Source organism: Gobio gobio (genome assembly GCF_949357685.1).
Source record: "Gobio gobio genome assembly, chromosome: 23".
NCBI lineage: Eukaryota > Metazoa > Chordata > Actinopteri > Cypriniformes > Gobionidae > Gobio > Gobio gobio.
The window spans coordinates 585,001-600,136 of NC_137119.1; the positions used below are offsets into that span (position 1 = coordinate 585,001).

Genomic DNA, 15,136 nt, shown 5'->3' on the forward strand with positions numbered 1-15,136 from the left:
CCTTCTTAGATGAACCAAAACACACTAATAGCTGCTCAGACTTCCTCCACTGCGCAGACTTCTCCACATATAATTTAAGGGCTCTGACCGGGCAGAGCAGGTGAAGCCTCCCTTCTTCCGCCGTCACGTGAGGCGGAGGATGAAATGCCTGAAGAACCAAAGGCCTGACCACGTTTGATGGCACCTTGGGCACATAACCGGCCCTAGGGTGTAAGATGGCCTTCACTTCGCCAGGGGCAAACTCCAGGCAAGTCGGCGTAAGCGCCAAGGCCTGAAGGTCCCCCACCCTCCTCAGAGAAGTGATGGCTAAGAGAAAGGCCATCTTAAGGGTCAAGCTCTTTGGGTCTGCTGACTCTAGTGGCTCGAAGGGGGCCTCAGCCAATCCCTCGAGAACCACTGCCAGGTCCCAGGTTGGGACTCTGGACCGAGCCGCAGGCCTCATCCTCCGAGCCCCACGGAGGAACCGTACAACCAACTGGTGCCTACCCAAAGGCCCATCACCCAACGGTGTGTGGAAAGCCCCAATGGCAGCCACGTACACCTTGAGTGTGGACGGGGTAAGCCCTGCAGAGAAACGATCTTGGAGGAACTCCAGCACTGAAGCCACTGGGCAGTTAACTGGGTCCACCTCACGCTCTCTACACCAAGTGGAAAACACATTCCACTTGAGGCTGTACAGTCTCCTTGTAGATGGAGCCCTGGAACTGAGTAAGGTCTCGATCACATCGGCCGGCAGGCCAGCCTCTAGGTATCTGGCCCCCTCAGGGGCCAGACCCAAAGGTTCCATAACTCGGGCCGGGGGTGAAATATCGTGCCCCCTGCCTGAGACAGGAGATCCCTCCTCAGAGGAATCTCCCAGGGTTGACCTGCCAGCAGAGATATGATGTCCGAGAACCAAACCCGAGTCGGCCAACGTGGCGCCACCAGAAGCAGGTTGGCGCCTTGTCGACGGACCCGCTCCAGGACTCCCGGGAGCAGAGCGATCGGGGGAAATGCATACAGACGTAGCCTCGGCCATGTCTGCACCATGGCATCCAGCCCCAGAGGGGCCGGATGCGTGAGAGAAAACCACAGTGGGAAGTGGGTCGTCTCTCGAGACGCAAATAAATCCACTTCCACTGGGCCAAACCTCTCGCACATGGCCTCCACCACCTCCGGGTGGAGTCGCCATTCCCCGGGCCTCAGCCCCTGCCTCGACAGGATGTCTGCTCCCTGATTTTGGACCCCCGGGACATACATTGCCCTGATGGACAACAGTTTCCCTTGGGCCCACAGGAGGATCTGATGCGCCAGTCTGCATAGAGGGCGCGATCTGAGACCCCCCTGCCGGTTGAGGTACGCTACGACAGACGTATTGTCTGTCCGTACCAGGACATGGTGACCGCCGAGGTCCGGGAGAAAGCTCCTGAGAGCTTTGTAGACCGCCATCATCTCCAGGCAATTTATGTGCCAGGAGGAATGACGGCCCTCCCAAGGGCCCCTCGCAAAGCGGCCGTCCATGACCGCGCCCCAACCAGTGAGGGAGGCGTCTGTTGAAATGGATTTCCGGCAACAGGACGCTCCCAACACTGGCCCCTGGGACAGAAACCAAGGTTCTTTCCATATGGCTAGGGAACGAAGGCAAACGCGCGTTACCCTGATCATACGGAACGGGTTCCCCCTGGGGGAAAACCCCTTGGTTTTCAGCCACCACTGTAGAGGTCTCATGTGCAGCAGGCCAAAAGGTATTACGTTGGACGCTGCTGCCATGTGACCCAGCACCCTCTGGAAGTGCCTGACAGTGATGCTGTGGCCTAGCCTTAATCCTGAGACCATCGCCCGCGTGGTCTTGACTCGTGCGGGGGCTAATTGCGCCCGCATCGAAGTCGAATCCCACACGACTCCCAGGAACGTTGTTCTCTGGGATGGCGTCAACACACTCTTCTTGGTGTTGAGTCTCAGCCCCAAGCACTTTATGTGGGCCAGAACGACATCTCGATGCCGAACCGCCATATCGTACGATTGGGCCAGAATGAGCCAATCGTCGATATAATTCAGTACACGGATGCCCTGGAGTCTCATTGGAGCCAGAGCTGCATCCATGCACTTTGTGAATGTGCGTGGGGAAAGAGCTAGACCAAAGGGAAGCACTCGGTATTGGTACGCCTCGCCCCCGAAAGCGAACCTCAAGAGCTTCCTGTGACATGGAAGGATGGATATATGGAAGTATGCGTCCTTCAGATCTATCGTGACGAACCAGTCCTCGGACTGGATCTGACTCACGATAGTGGGGATGGTGAGCATTTTGAACCTGAACCTCATCAGAGATCGGTTCAAATACCTCAGATCCAGAATAGGACGCAACCCTCCATCCTTCTTTGGAACTATGAAGTACCGGCTGTAGAACCCGGACTCCCTCTCTGGCGGGGGAACATACTCTATGGCCCCCTTTACCAGCAAGGATTTTACTTCCTGTTCCATAACCCGAACCCGCTCTGGTTCCACCACAGTCCATGTCACTCCACAAAATTTTGGTGGAGGGTGACTGAACTGCAGTCTGTAACCTTTTTCTACAGTACGCAGGACCCACGTAGAAATACTCGGAAGGCGTTTCCACGCGCCGAGATAATCTACTAAGGGAACCAGCCTCTCGAGGCTGGCTTCGGGTATCAACCGAGCCTTGTCCCCAACCCCCTGAAGCGGCGAACCGGCAGGGAGCAGTTGGGGACAATTTTCGGTGTACGGACGTGTTAACTGCCCAGTCGCAAGTCCTCCCGGAGGCGGCTGGAGCAGTGAACGTCCGCGGGAAACCGATGTGGCCCGAAGCGTCTGTGACGGCGGGATTACCACATCGATTTCCCGAGAGCGCCGCGGCGGGGACAACCTCGGTTGTTCCTGCGCGGGGGGGACCGCTCTTTGAAGTCCAGCCGAAGCTAGGACTTCTTCCCAGCAGCCTTCCTAGCCTGAAGGACGTTTCTCAAATCGCCCATAGGTGCGGAAGCCTGCTGGTGCGAGCGCCGCCTCTGTTGCCAAGCTCCAGGAGGAGGGGCTCGAGAGGCGACGCTCTGCTTTTGCACCTGCCGGTGCGAGGAACTGGTGGACGGCTGAGGCTGCCCGCTGGAGGCAGCCTTCCCTTTGGAGCGACGAGGGAGATATTGGCGGAAAGCTGCTGACTGCTTCCTCGCCTCCTGAAATCTGTCGACGACGATATTAACAGCGTCGCCGAACAAACCAGAAGGCGAGATCGGGGAATCCAGAAGGAAGGTTTTATCCTTCTCCTTCATCCCCGATAAATTCAGCCATAGATGTCTCTCCACAGTCACCATGGATGCCATAGAGCGGCCCACAGCGCGGGCCGTCTCCTTGGTGATGCGGAGAGACAAATCCGCAGTCTTCCGGAGCTCCAATATGTCCCCCGGAGAGGGACCCTCACCCTCGTCCAACTCCTTCAGGATGTCGGCCTGGTAGGCTTGCAAGATGGAAAGTGTATGCAAGGAACTACCAGCCCGCCCAGCCGCCATATAGGCTCTGCCCACCAAGGCTGAGGTGTCCCTGCAGGGCTTGGTGGGCAGTACCGGGGCTTTCAGCGACGATGCCGATTCGGGAGAAAGATAGCCCGCGAGCGCATCTTCCACCCGCGGCATCGTCCCGTATCCGGCTTCACGCGCCCCCAGGACATTAGAATAGTCCAATACCGGGGGATTGGAAACGCGTGCCGAATACGGCTTTTTCCAAGACTTGCACAACTCGTTGTGCAAATCCGGGAAAAAAGGCAAACCCCGGCGAGGTGTTTGAGCCCGGCGTGAAAGGAATCGGTCATCCAGCCTGCTTGGTGGCTGGATTTCCTCATTTTCCTGTGGCCAATCTAATCTTAATTTGGCCACCGCACGGGTCAAAACCTCGACCAGTTCCTCTTGAGCGGGTGGGTGAAGTGGCGACTCATCTGGTGCTTCACCGCCCGCTTCGATGTTCACCTCATCTGGTTCCTCGGAACCAGAGAGAATGAACATCGGATTCTCCACCCCGGGGGAAGAAGCCGCAGCGCGGGCTTCCACACGGGGAGGGAGAATCTCGGAATCATCAGACGAAGTTTGGGAAGGTGCCTCAGCAGTCCCAAACCTGTCTGACAGATCCCGCTGTGAGCCCCAGGATCTGCGACGCCGCTTTGCCTCGGCAACAGCGGGTCCAGAACCAGAGGGCTCACGAGGCTGGCCGGCCTCATCGAACACGGCCAGCCGAGAACGCAAGAGCCTGAGTGTGAGCCGCTCACAATGTTCACAGGCGGCTCCCTCGAGAGCCGCCTGAGCATGCTCCACACCCAGGCACTGAACACAAAGCGAGTGTGTGTCCGAGCCCGACATGTAGCGGGGACACGGGTGCACACACTGCTTGAAGTCCCTTGCCTTCTCAGTCGCCATCTCACACACTTTCTTTTTCACACAACGAACAACAATAAATAGACAGACAGATTCCACAAAGAGCGCTATGCTGAAGAGCGATAACTGCCATTACTATGCCTGGGCTGCCCTATATGTATCTTCCGGGTATGCCGTCATAGTTACGTCATGACGCAACACCAATCAGGATTGGCCTGATTTCATTCATACTTCAGACGCGCTGTTGCTTAGGGAGTGTCCCCAAATTCGTCGTTACCGATGCAGTGGGAGTTCCCTCGAAAGGGAACATGAAAACCCAACAAATGTGTGTGTGTGTGTGTGTGTTTACAGCTGATCTACACTGCAGGAATATTACAGAAACATTAACACATCTTACTGACCCAAACTTTTGAATGGTAGTTCTTGGCTATTTTTAAATGTATTTTTATAAATGGCCTTCTGAGAAAGTAATTTTGAAGATGAGCAAAGTTTAGTGAAATGAACGTACCAAGAGGAGACATTTCAGGCACTCCGGAGGTGTACGGCCCATCCAGAAACTTGGGCTCATTGTCATTGATGTCCTGGACCTTCACAATGAACTCAGACTCGCCCTCCACCGGACGGCTGGTGTCTCGGTCGACCGCTTGAGCTCGCAGTGTGTAGTAACCCTGCTCCTCGCGGTCCAGGCGTTTGGTAGCATGGATGTCCCCTGTGTTCTCATCGATAGTGAAGATAGAAGATGCTCCCTCCCCGGTCAACACGTACCGGACTTTCCCCTCACCCTTATCCACATCTGAATGCAGCTGTGAAAAACATACACACATACTGTGAAATACTGAATATATTCAGCCAAAACTCACACTGCAGCTGCTCTATGCTCTAAAACTTAGATGGATAACAGCTTTTAAACAGAACAGTAGAAATAAATGACAGTGAAGTAATAATAATGATAACTTTTGAAGTTTTCTTTGCAGGTACACACCTGGGGAACATGTGCAAAAATAAAGTTACAAAAGTAACAAACGACCTTCCTTAGTGTTCACAGCATTTATTTATATCTTTGCAATCATGTCATTGTGTTTTGAAAAAGTGTGCAAGACCCGCTACCTTTTCTTAATTTTGTAATAAGTGCCACACTTCCTGCTGCCAGATGGTGGTGCTGTGACGGTGCCACATCCATGTGATCAGCCCCCATGACCAATCATACGACACCTACAAGACATGTGACACTTCCACTTTCCTTTTTTACCATAAATGTATTGAAATCCATTTGCATTTTTTTTTTTAAGTCTTGGCATAATGTTGACCAAGAATCGCATAAATGCCCTCGGAGGAGTGATTAAAATACATTTAATCCTGCAATAAAAAATAAAAAATAAAAAAAACATATTAAATCCAAAATGGTCAACTTTTTATTGGGCTATGATGTACTGAATATAATTTTGAAGGTTGTCCAGCATACAGGCACTGAACATACGTAACCCTGGTGTAAATCATCTCTGCCGTAGTTTTATTAAGTGCTGCTAAAGTGAAAAAAGTGAGGCGACAAAGTACTCAAATGATGCGTTGTTGCATTTAACGACATCACTTAATACAAGCTGCAATAACTTGTTCCATAATAATACATGAAATTATTTATTTTCATAATTATGCTTAAGTGTACTCTATGACAAGGCATATCTTTCAACTGCAGCTCTGTGTCCTGAGCGGGTAAGATGTGGCAAGACTCAGCAACAAGCAGTGTATCTGAAAACGGATTGAGATGCAACACAATAAAGGAAAGCCACGCTCTCAAACACACTGCAGATCAAGAGTGTTTTCAATGGGAGGAGCGTCTCTGTCATCAGCCACAATCAAATAAGTGAAGTTCCTAAATGTAATGAACCATCTAACCCCTCAGGTAACAGTCCGAGGATATAAACGGCACTCACTGTGCACCAGCATCAGTAAAAAGCCAGATCTTATTGTGGATTTGATGGGGTTGGACATTAAAGCACTGACAAGCATTACATTTGAGCTAACATGATTTCCGTGCTAGTCTTATCTGCAAATGTTAAGTTGGCTGTTTAGTCCTTTGATAAAGAAAGCCGTTTACTCAACCATGCTGTTTCCATGTTCCTCTTTAAAAACATAATAACTGTGAAATGTATTTAGATTTATCCCCGCGGGCAGCATCATATTAACAGTTTATCTGCGTCTCTGTGTCCGAGGAGGATGATTGGCATTATTTGCACACACACCGGCTCATGACTGACCACAGAACCACAACCATATCAAGCAGCTGTCAATATAGCGTCATTATGTCAAAATACTAATCTATTTATTTTGGAATATTTTTTTTTTAACAAAATGTAACTGTGATCTGATTACTTTGTTTCTTGCTGTAACTGATGATTACCGTTACCAGTATCTTTATTTATTTATTTATTTAATTAATTAGTTTATTTGTCAGGGACAATGTACAAAATACATTAATCTTACGAAAAGATGTTTTGTAGCAGAATTAGCTAATGCTAGTTTCCATCTGCAGTCCCCAGGCAGGTGCACACAATATTAAAACATTATATTTATATATTTATATATTTTATATATATATATTTATATTTATGCATTTGGCAGACGCTTTTATCCAAAGCGACTTACAGTGCCCTTATTACAGGGACAATCCCCCTGGAGCAACGTGGAGTAAAGTGCCTTGCTCAAGGACACACTGGTGGTGACCGCTGGGAACGAACCAGCAACCTTCTGCATATCAGTTTCATGGTTTAACCCACTGGACCACCATCTCACGTGGTCATTACATTACAAATAACTTTCAGTAGCACTAACAAATACATGTAATATTAGAAAAACCCTAATCAAAAAAACATCACAACGTCAAATATATACTACATAGTCAAAAACATTTTACACTTATAAAATTTAAATGTGTTGATGCTGACACAGCTGGTTATTGAGGATGTTTCTTTACGTTTCGAGAGAAATTATTCTGATCTACAGACAACTTTAGACTGTCTGGGAGTTGATTCCATTGTTTAATGGTTTTAAATGAAAAAGTTGTCTGTGCAAAGGCAGAGGATCTTTTCAGGATGGCACAATTTCTGTGAGCAGTGGAGCGAGATGTTCGGGTCGTTAGTTCAGAATAAAGTTTTATGAATTTTTTCATTGAGGCTGGAGCAATATTATTTACAATTTTGAAAACAGTTCTTAAATTTGTATATCGAATTAGGGAGTCAAAACTTAATATTTTATATTTACTAAGAATATTGCAATGATGATAGCTTGATCGTTACATGTCTTCCGTTACTCCCCATCCCTGTCCTGGAGACTCTTCCCCTTCTCTCCACTTCCTCAAGACCTCTCCACTCTTCCTCATCTCTGCATGTCTCTACATCCTCTTGCAGTAACTCTGTCATTCCCTCTCTCTAATTCCAGAATCTATTTTTCCCATAGACCTTCAAAGATCCAACTATAAGATCTCCTTAAGGTTTCTCGAAACCTTTTCAGCATTCCCAAAAAAAACCTTTTAAAAATCCGTAAGAGCAAAACCCAGCTCTGCTCCCATTGCCCTCTCGCTTCTGTGCTATACATACTCCACTCACAGTGTGCTAATCCAGAATCCAGTTCCCTTCATCTAGAACAAGCCCTCGGCAGAGAACCCTACGGCCAGCTGTGAACATGTCACGCCAGGACCAGCAAGGACCACAATCCAGACTTTATCAAGTAGAAAGTTAATTAGCTGAATGGCCTATCAATGGCCTATCATTCACACACTGCCAGATAAAGGGCAGCTCTTTCATGTTTCAACATGTTGACCAGAAGAACTGGCCGTCCAACCTCTCCATCTCCTTAAAAGACTCATCCCCATCACCAAGAGAGAGCTCAGTCTTGGCAGAATTCTGCATAGCGTTCAGGAAAAATTCACCAAAGTTAAATGTTCCATCTTTCCCACAAGAAAAGTCTACCTCCCCATCATAGCAGAGCTCAGTCTTTCTTTCGGAGGTACTATTTATGATCTTTCACAGCAAAATGTGCCGTTCACATAACTGTACAATAAAGATTTCCTAGGGTGTTGAAACTTTGCCAACGTCATCTGCAGATCTATTACCCACATGACATCAACTTCACAAATAAAAACCATTCGGTGATGCAGTACCTGCAACATCTTCTGTCCGTCAGTCCAGAAGTGACCACAGCACAAAGACCTGCGTTACACAATGAGATATACAATATCCACCTTTTGTGGCGGAGCCCATGCCCGCTCTATCTGTCCTGTACATTTCAATAACAGTATCTCACTGCCTCAGTCATTACTTCATCACTAGCAAATGAATAAGAAAACAAGCCAGACCAAAAGTCTCTCTTATTTCAGGTCTGACAGAAGTATTCAATCCGGCCTGGAAAGCCAAGCCTAATTCCAGTATAACAATTTACAGTTTATAAATCCATTCAACCAGGATCCATTAAAGTCTATATTTATTTTTTAAACTCATCCATCATCAGTGCCCGCTCAGATCGCTCTCCTTCACAGGTCTACAAAAACAATCCCGCTCATCCCAACACCGGAAACGGTTCACCTCACAAGCGCATGTCTCTCTATCCTCTGCTTTATTTCTTCCCACCACAAGAACTCAACATGCCATGTTCAGTCTGGCACAAGCACAGAAGAGAAGGAGCGATAGAAGCATTGCTTACGCACACTGACGCTCATGTGATCAAACATCCAGCAGAATATAAATCAAAACTGCCTGACGTTACTGAATGAAAGGATGAACCCATGAAGAGGAACGACTGTGAGCTTTGAGGTGTGGATCGACTCCATCTGTGTTTGATCATCGCTCTGAATCCCATCCCAACCAAGTCTTTGACACAACTGTGATTCTTTCAGCTTTTTGATCAAAACGTGTTTTCTATTTAATGAAACTTACCCACATTCAAGTGTTGATAAAGAAGAATGAATGATTCATATTCAACATAATATTCTGGGTGGCATGAAAGTTTTGTGAATATGATCAAAACTGCTGGAGCTGGCAAATGTTTTAGGAAAAGCAGGCAGGGAAAGAATTACCACACGAAGGCACTGAATGAAATAGAACAGGTCTGTGGCGTTTTTGTGTTTCTTCTAGCCCTGCATGAAGGCAAGGCCATGAGTCAGTAAACAGTCAAATATCTGCATTGTCTGGCTCCATAAATACTGCATTATATCATTTCTACAGGCATCCTGTCCAGTCAATATCCATAGAGTAATGTTTATGCTTAGACATGCATCTAAACCTATAATATAACAAAACCAGTGCTACCAGTGAGTTGTAAAGAATATTTCAAAACCCCTTCAGAGATGAATTCCTCTTCGGAAGGAGTTCACGGATTCGATCTGACAGTCCAGAGAGAAATCTAGGTGGTGATGATCTGAGTTTCACTGTAATTTACAAATACACGTATGTGCACTCTGACTCTGGGAGTTGGAAATCAGCCAATCCGATTGGAGCTTAAGCCAACACACACATCAGACGGTCAGTAAATGTCCACATGTCCACGGGTCTGAGTGAAAGCGCTCATTTGTTGTGTGCTAAGATCAATTGAAGGTCAGTTATGGTAAGGCAGGTTAGCAGCCTCAGGAGCGTCCGTCAACTCGGCACAATCAACCATGTGTTTCATAAACGGACAGCATCCAGAGACGGCCCTTTACAAATGCAAATGCGAAAACCGTTTCAGACAGCTTTAGAGGATAAGACAAGCTTCAGTGCTCGCAGACCAATCAGCTTTCCATCAAAGTCACAACTGATTCTTACATTTCTGATTATACTCTTTCTGGAGTGCGGGAAGACTTTATATCTGCGTTTATCGCACCATCACCGAGAAAACGGCATTGAGGGAAGTCAGCTATAGACAAAAGCTGAATGTGTGATTTAAAAAGAGCCATTAATACAGCCATTTCAATTTAAAAGACATAAAAGTGCAGCATGTGGTGTATTTGAGGGAGACATTTGAAGAGTTTAACTGAGCTTTATTAGCTCTACTACAAGTAGAGAACAATACATTTGATCCGATGATACACTGAAGATGCAATTTACACTAAATACAAGTAATAAAACTGTGATATATATCAAAAAATTAAAATAGTGAACTTAATATTTAGCTGTATTTAATGCACAGATGGATTTACATGAGCTGCTAAAACCAAGCAGAGTTTCCAACAACAAACCGTGTAGGAGAGTGTGTTTTACCATTGAGATCCGTGTGATGATATGAATTACATTTCTAAATGAAAATTATTGCAGATCTTAATCTGTTAAATAGAAGAATAATTGCTGTGTGAACTGAACCCGCTTGTTTACAGGACACCAAGCAATATTTCCTGATATGTACTGTCAGCCAGAGATGTGTAGTTATTGGAGGAGGAATGAGTATAAGAATAATATCGGGACACTCCTGGTTTCTTAATGAGAAAAGTTTGCCACATGCAGAGAAAGTTTTCTATGTCTGGCACATTTAAACATTTAAATCAGAACTGGAACATGAATTTATACTGAACTAAACCATTTTTGATGACAGCAAACCTTGAAACCTCAACTGAGCTATTTTTATGTAATTAATAAAGCAGCAATTAAAACAGCAGAAGTGATTTATTATGGACAGGAAACTCTTTCACAGTGTATGGGCCGCCACGGAGAACACACACTCACATTCGACTTCAGTCCTTGGGACTATCAAAAGGTTGTGATCAGATAATCAGCTTGAAACCATTTTAACAGATTCAAAACTAGAAGTAGTGTTTCATACTGATTTCTAAAACCAACGGGCAGCCATTGAAGGGAAGGAAGAATAGAATATAATTTCCTTTAAGAGACGCTTTATTAATTATTAAATTATTAATTCCTCTTTAGAGGGACTTACAGCCAAGCAGAGATAAAGGCAACGATAACCTTCTCAAACCCAGACGGGAGAGGCTTTACCTTAGATAACATCTCAATTAGATGAACTCGCTTTAATGACTTCATTCATCGGTTCATCAAACTTGAGTCTACTGTCACATATAGAGCCCAGATTCTTTTACTGATGATTTAAGGATGAGGGTCAAACATCCCGTCAACATTTACAGAGCCGATTCTCTCAGAAAGCCCAAACATAATTTATTCTGGACGTCTATAGTGTTTCGAGAAGAGCTTTGGAATAACAGCTTGCGATGAAGTTGGTTTCAAATGTTAAACAGTGTCTTTAAATGTCATAGTAGCCGACCATAACGGAGAGACACACACCGGATTCTCCTACAGTCCCATTCTCAAAGATATGGAGCGAACACTCCCATAATGCATCAAGAGACCCGTTTAAATCTGTTTCGATTGAAAAAACAACAACTTTTTTTGTTATCTCATCAGAAAAAAATATATTGTCCTGCTTTCACAGATTTTTTAAACTTTGATAAGAGGATTTCATAAGACAGTATTCTTCCATTTACTTCCCAGATATCATCATCTAACCAGGGGACTGATTCGGGCTTCACGTTTCCTCCTCTGAGGAGCAAAAGCATTTAAGATCTTTACACTAGTGGAGTTAAAAGCCTTGACATGCTCCTCTACATTTTGATGAGATAAAGAGAAGTCCTGAGGAGTCTAGAGCCTCTTCATATGCAAGTCTCGAGCATGTGCAGAGCTAAATATATGAGACACTTCCACTGAAATGGACAAACCCAGAGGTCAGTGTATTCCCACAGATGTGTGCAGAGCCTTTCCCAAATTAGTCAAACCCAAAAGTGTCATTTAAAAATTCCTTAACAGCATACATGGATATTAAAGTCCCCAACAATTAGTATTTATCGTAGTTAGGGACAAAATCCATAAATTCATGAATCCATTCTTTGTTAAATTTGGGATATTCCAGTTCCGGTAAAAGACCTGCAGTCCAGATCTCCGTCTGTATGAGAGAACAGCCGATCTCTCTCCTCAAACATGTTAGCTCAGGTCGTTGAACGCTGCAGTTTGTGTCAAAATATGTTTGTGTGCTCTGAAGTTGTCATTACACGTGTTTATCCAGGAATATATCTATCTGCTGCCTTTCATCTAATCTCAGGCTTTGGCAGGAAGCCGTTGCTAACAGTATAGCCCGAGGGACGTCAGTGCCGGAAAAATAATATAAATGCAAATGACACATTGTGCCGCTTTTCGCCTGTGGAAAGACCCACTCTCAGACTGTACTCGCTCACCTGCCTTTCATGATCAGCCTCTGTCTCTCGCTCTGCTTCTGTCAACTTCCAGTAGAATTCCAGGAGAGAGAATGGGAAAAGAGCTTTGCTGTTCTTTGAAGAAGAAGCTTATTCATGTTCTCCATTTGTGATTCCACTTCTACAAACAATGCGCATCCCTGCATATTTTACACAATGATGAAATTTGCCCACGAGTACACTTGGTACCACTGGCAATGGCAAACATCCATGATGCAAAGCTGTTTCAAGAGAGGAAGTGAAGATGAGAAGAACAGAACAGAGGGATGAAAACACACCAAATGAAGTGGCTCATGAAAGTTCTCCTGCGGCGACTGTTATATGAGAAGCATGGCATTTAATACACAAATGGCAATGATGTTAGTGTGTTCAACATGAATATGTCTAGGATGGTGGCCCTGAAGGCGGGCAGACACCTTAAGCCTTGACCTTTGACCGGTCAACAGGCCCTGAATACGATGCTGTGCTTCAGTGTTTATGAGAGCATCATGAGTGTTAACTCCAGCTGTTTATTACAGCAAACCAGAAATTACAACACTTGAGACAGAAGCAGTTCGTCATAACACATTTACTTCAGAATTTTTATCTTATTTCTTGCCTACTAAAATTTGTAAATAATTAATAAATAACATTTCTGAGCTTGGTGGAAGTAAGCAGCTTTAATATTGTGTAGAGCTCTTAATGCGAATTATTAACTTTTCTGAGGTTTAGAGGAAAGCCATAAACTTCCAAAGGTTATAATAACAGCCATAGAAGAGCTGATGATATAAAACAATAAAACATCTGTGCTAACACTGAGCTATAGTTTTGAAAGATAAGCAGATATACTGCAACTGGTAATGAAACGGATGAAAAAACTAAACAAGACGTGAACGTGACCGCAGTCTGGAGGAAATCAATAAGAATGAATGGCCGTTTTTGTGCACGCTGCTCATAGATCAGGCATAATGAACAAGTCAAGTCAGCTTTACAGAAATAAAGCAGAAAATAATGATTCAGTGATGCTGTACAGCAGCTCTAAAAGAAAATAGTGTCATTGTTGAGCCGAGGTCATTTCAGTGTTGATTCAGTTCAATAACCGGTTAAAGACATCAGAGTGTATGTCTTCTATACCGCAGGTCTGCAGAAAACTGTCGTCTCTACTGATGAGCTGTGAGTGAATCAGGTGTGTTTGAAGATGGAGACACACAGGACAGCTTTGAGGAGCACTGGTGATGGCTCATATTTAAAAAAATCCACTTTATATTTGGAAGCAAAAAGCAACAACATTTCATTGATAACTTTTCATGATAGATGTTTTCCCCCTAACTTTTCTGATGAAGCCACTGGTTGACATCATGGTAACAGCTGTCAATGAACACAGAGACTCAGCGAAAGAACAGAAGGCCAGAATTAACAGACTTTCCTCAAGAGCTGCAGGTTACTAAAGGGTGAACGGTTTCAGAAATAAAGCCCTGCAGCACAAATAAAAGAGCAGAAAGAATGTTTTATTCTGAGATGTATGCCCGTTCTCTGTGTGTGGTGAAGTCTACTCTGTAATACCTCTGTACTGAACTGTGATACATTACATTTACACTTTTGGCAGACGCTTTTATCCAAAGCGACTTACATTGCATTCAATGTACATATATTATATTTAGTCAGTTCTTGCTTTCCCTGGGAATCGAACCCATGACCTTGGCGTTACTAGCGCCACGCTCTACTGTTTGAGCTTCAGGAAAGCTGACGTGTGAATGATACCCATTACACAGCCAATGTTGTATTAGTGCATGGCCAGAGAGAACAAAAAAATGACCTGTACATGTTAGGACTTGACTTAGCACTTATTCATGATTATAAAAAAGAAAGACTTTCATGTGGGAAACAAGTGAAGAGTTCTTACCTTGCCCACATACAGCGGCTCCGTCCCGGTGTATTCCTCGAGCACAAAGAACTGATTCCAAACCCAGTTGCGTTTCTGTCTTTGCAGGGCATCCTGTGAATGTCTGGGGTTTTCCTGGGGTTGGTCAGGGGTCGGGTCAGCAGACGTCAGTCCCCATCGGCTCATGATCTGAACAGCGAGAAGCCAGGCGGCACAACATACGAGACGGCCACAAAAACTCATCTGGGGATCGTGACGGGTCACCACACGAGACGGCCAGAGACAAAACAAAAACACAAACGTTCTGAAATACCACCAAAAAAACCCCAGCGGAGAATGAAATGTCAAACCCCTGCAGTTTGTGGATTTTCCAAAGTTTTCAATGCACAAAACACAGGAATCCGTTTAATCCGTGATTACAGTGACGTCATTCTGGAGGACGGTTTGCTCATGGCTCTTCTGCATGAGGAGTTGTGATGCCTATCCGAGAAAGAGAGATAAAACAAGAGTGAGAGGATCTGCCTTCAACTATTGTAGACTTTATGAAGAAGAGTTTTCCAGCCAATCCACACTCCAATGCTTGGGTGTTGGGTGGTGTTGCTAAAGCAGTTTCATCTTGTCATGATTGTTAGGGTGTTCTACTGTGAAAGACCCCTCTATACGATTGTGTTGAATGATTATTTTCCCCGCTCTAGCTGG

General features: G+C 45.3%; 1 protein-coding gene across 1 annotated transcript in view; it reads right to left on the bottom strand.

The window, feature by feature from the left end:
- The window catches only part of LOC307119559 (cadherin-7), a gene marked incomplete at its 5' end in the record, with an annotated part of 85,256 nt that extends 70,633 nt beyond the window's left edge, over nt 1–14,623 (bottom strand). Inside the window, 2 exons of the mRNA XM_079805901.1 lie at nt 4,864–5,158; nt 14,459–14,623. Of these exons, the coding sequence (XP_079662027.1) occupies nt 4,864–5,158; nt 14,459–14,623 (460 nt within the window). The remainder of the gene's footprint in view (nt 1–4,863; nt 5,159–14,458) is intronic.
- Between the last annotated feature and the right edge of the window lie 513 nt (nt 14,624–15,136).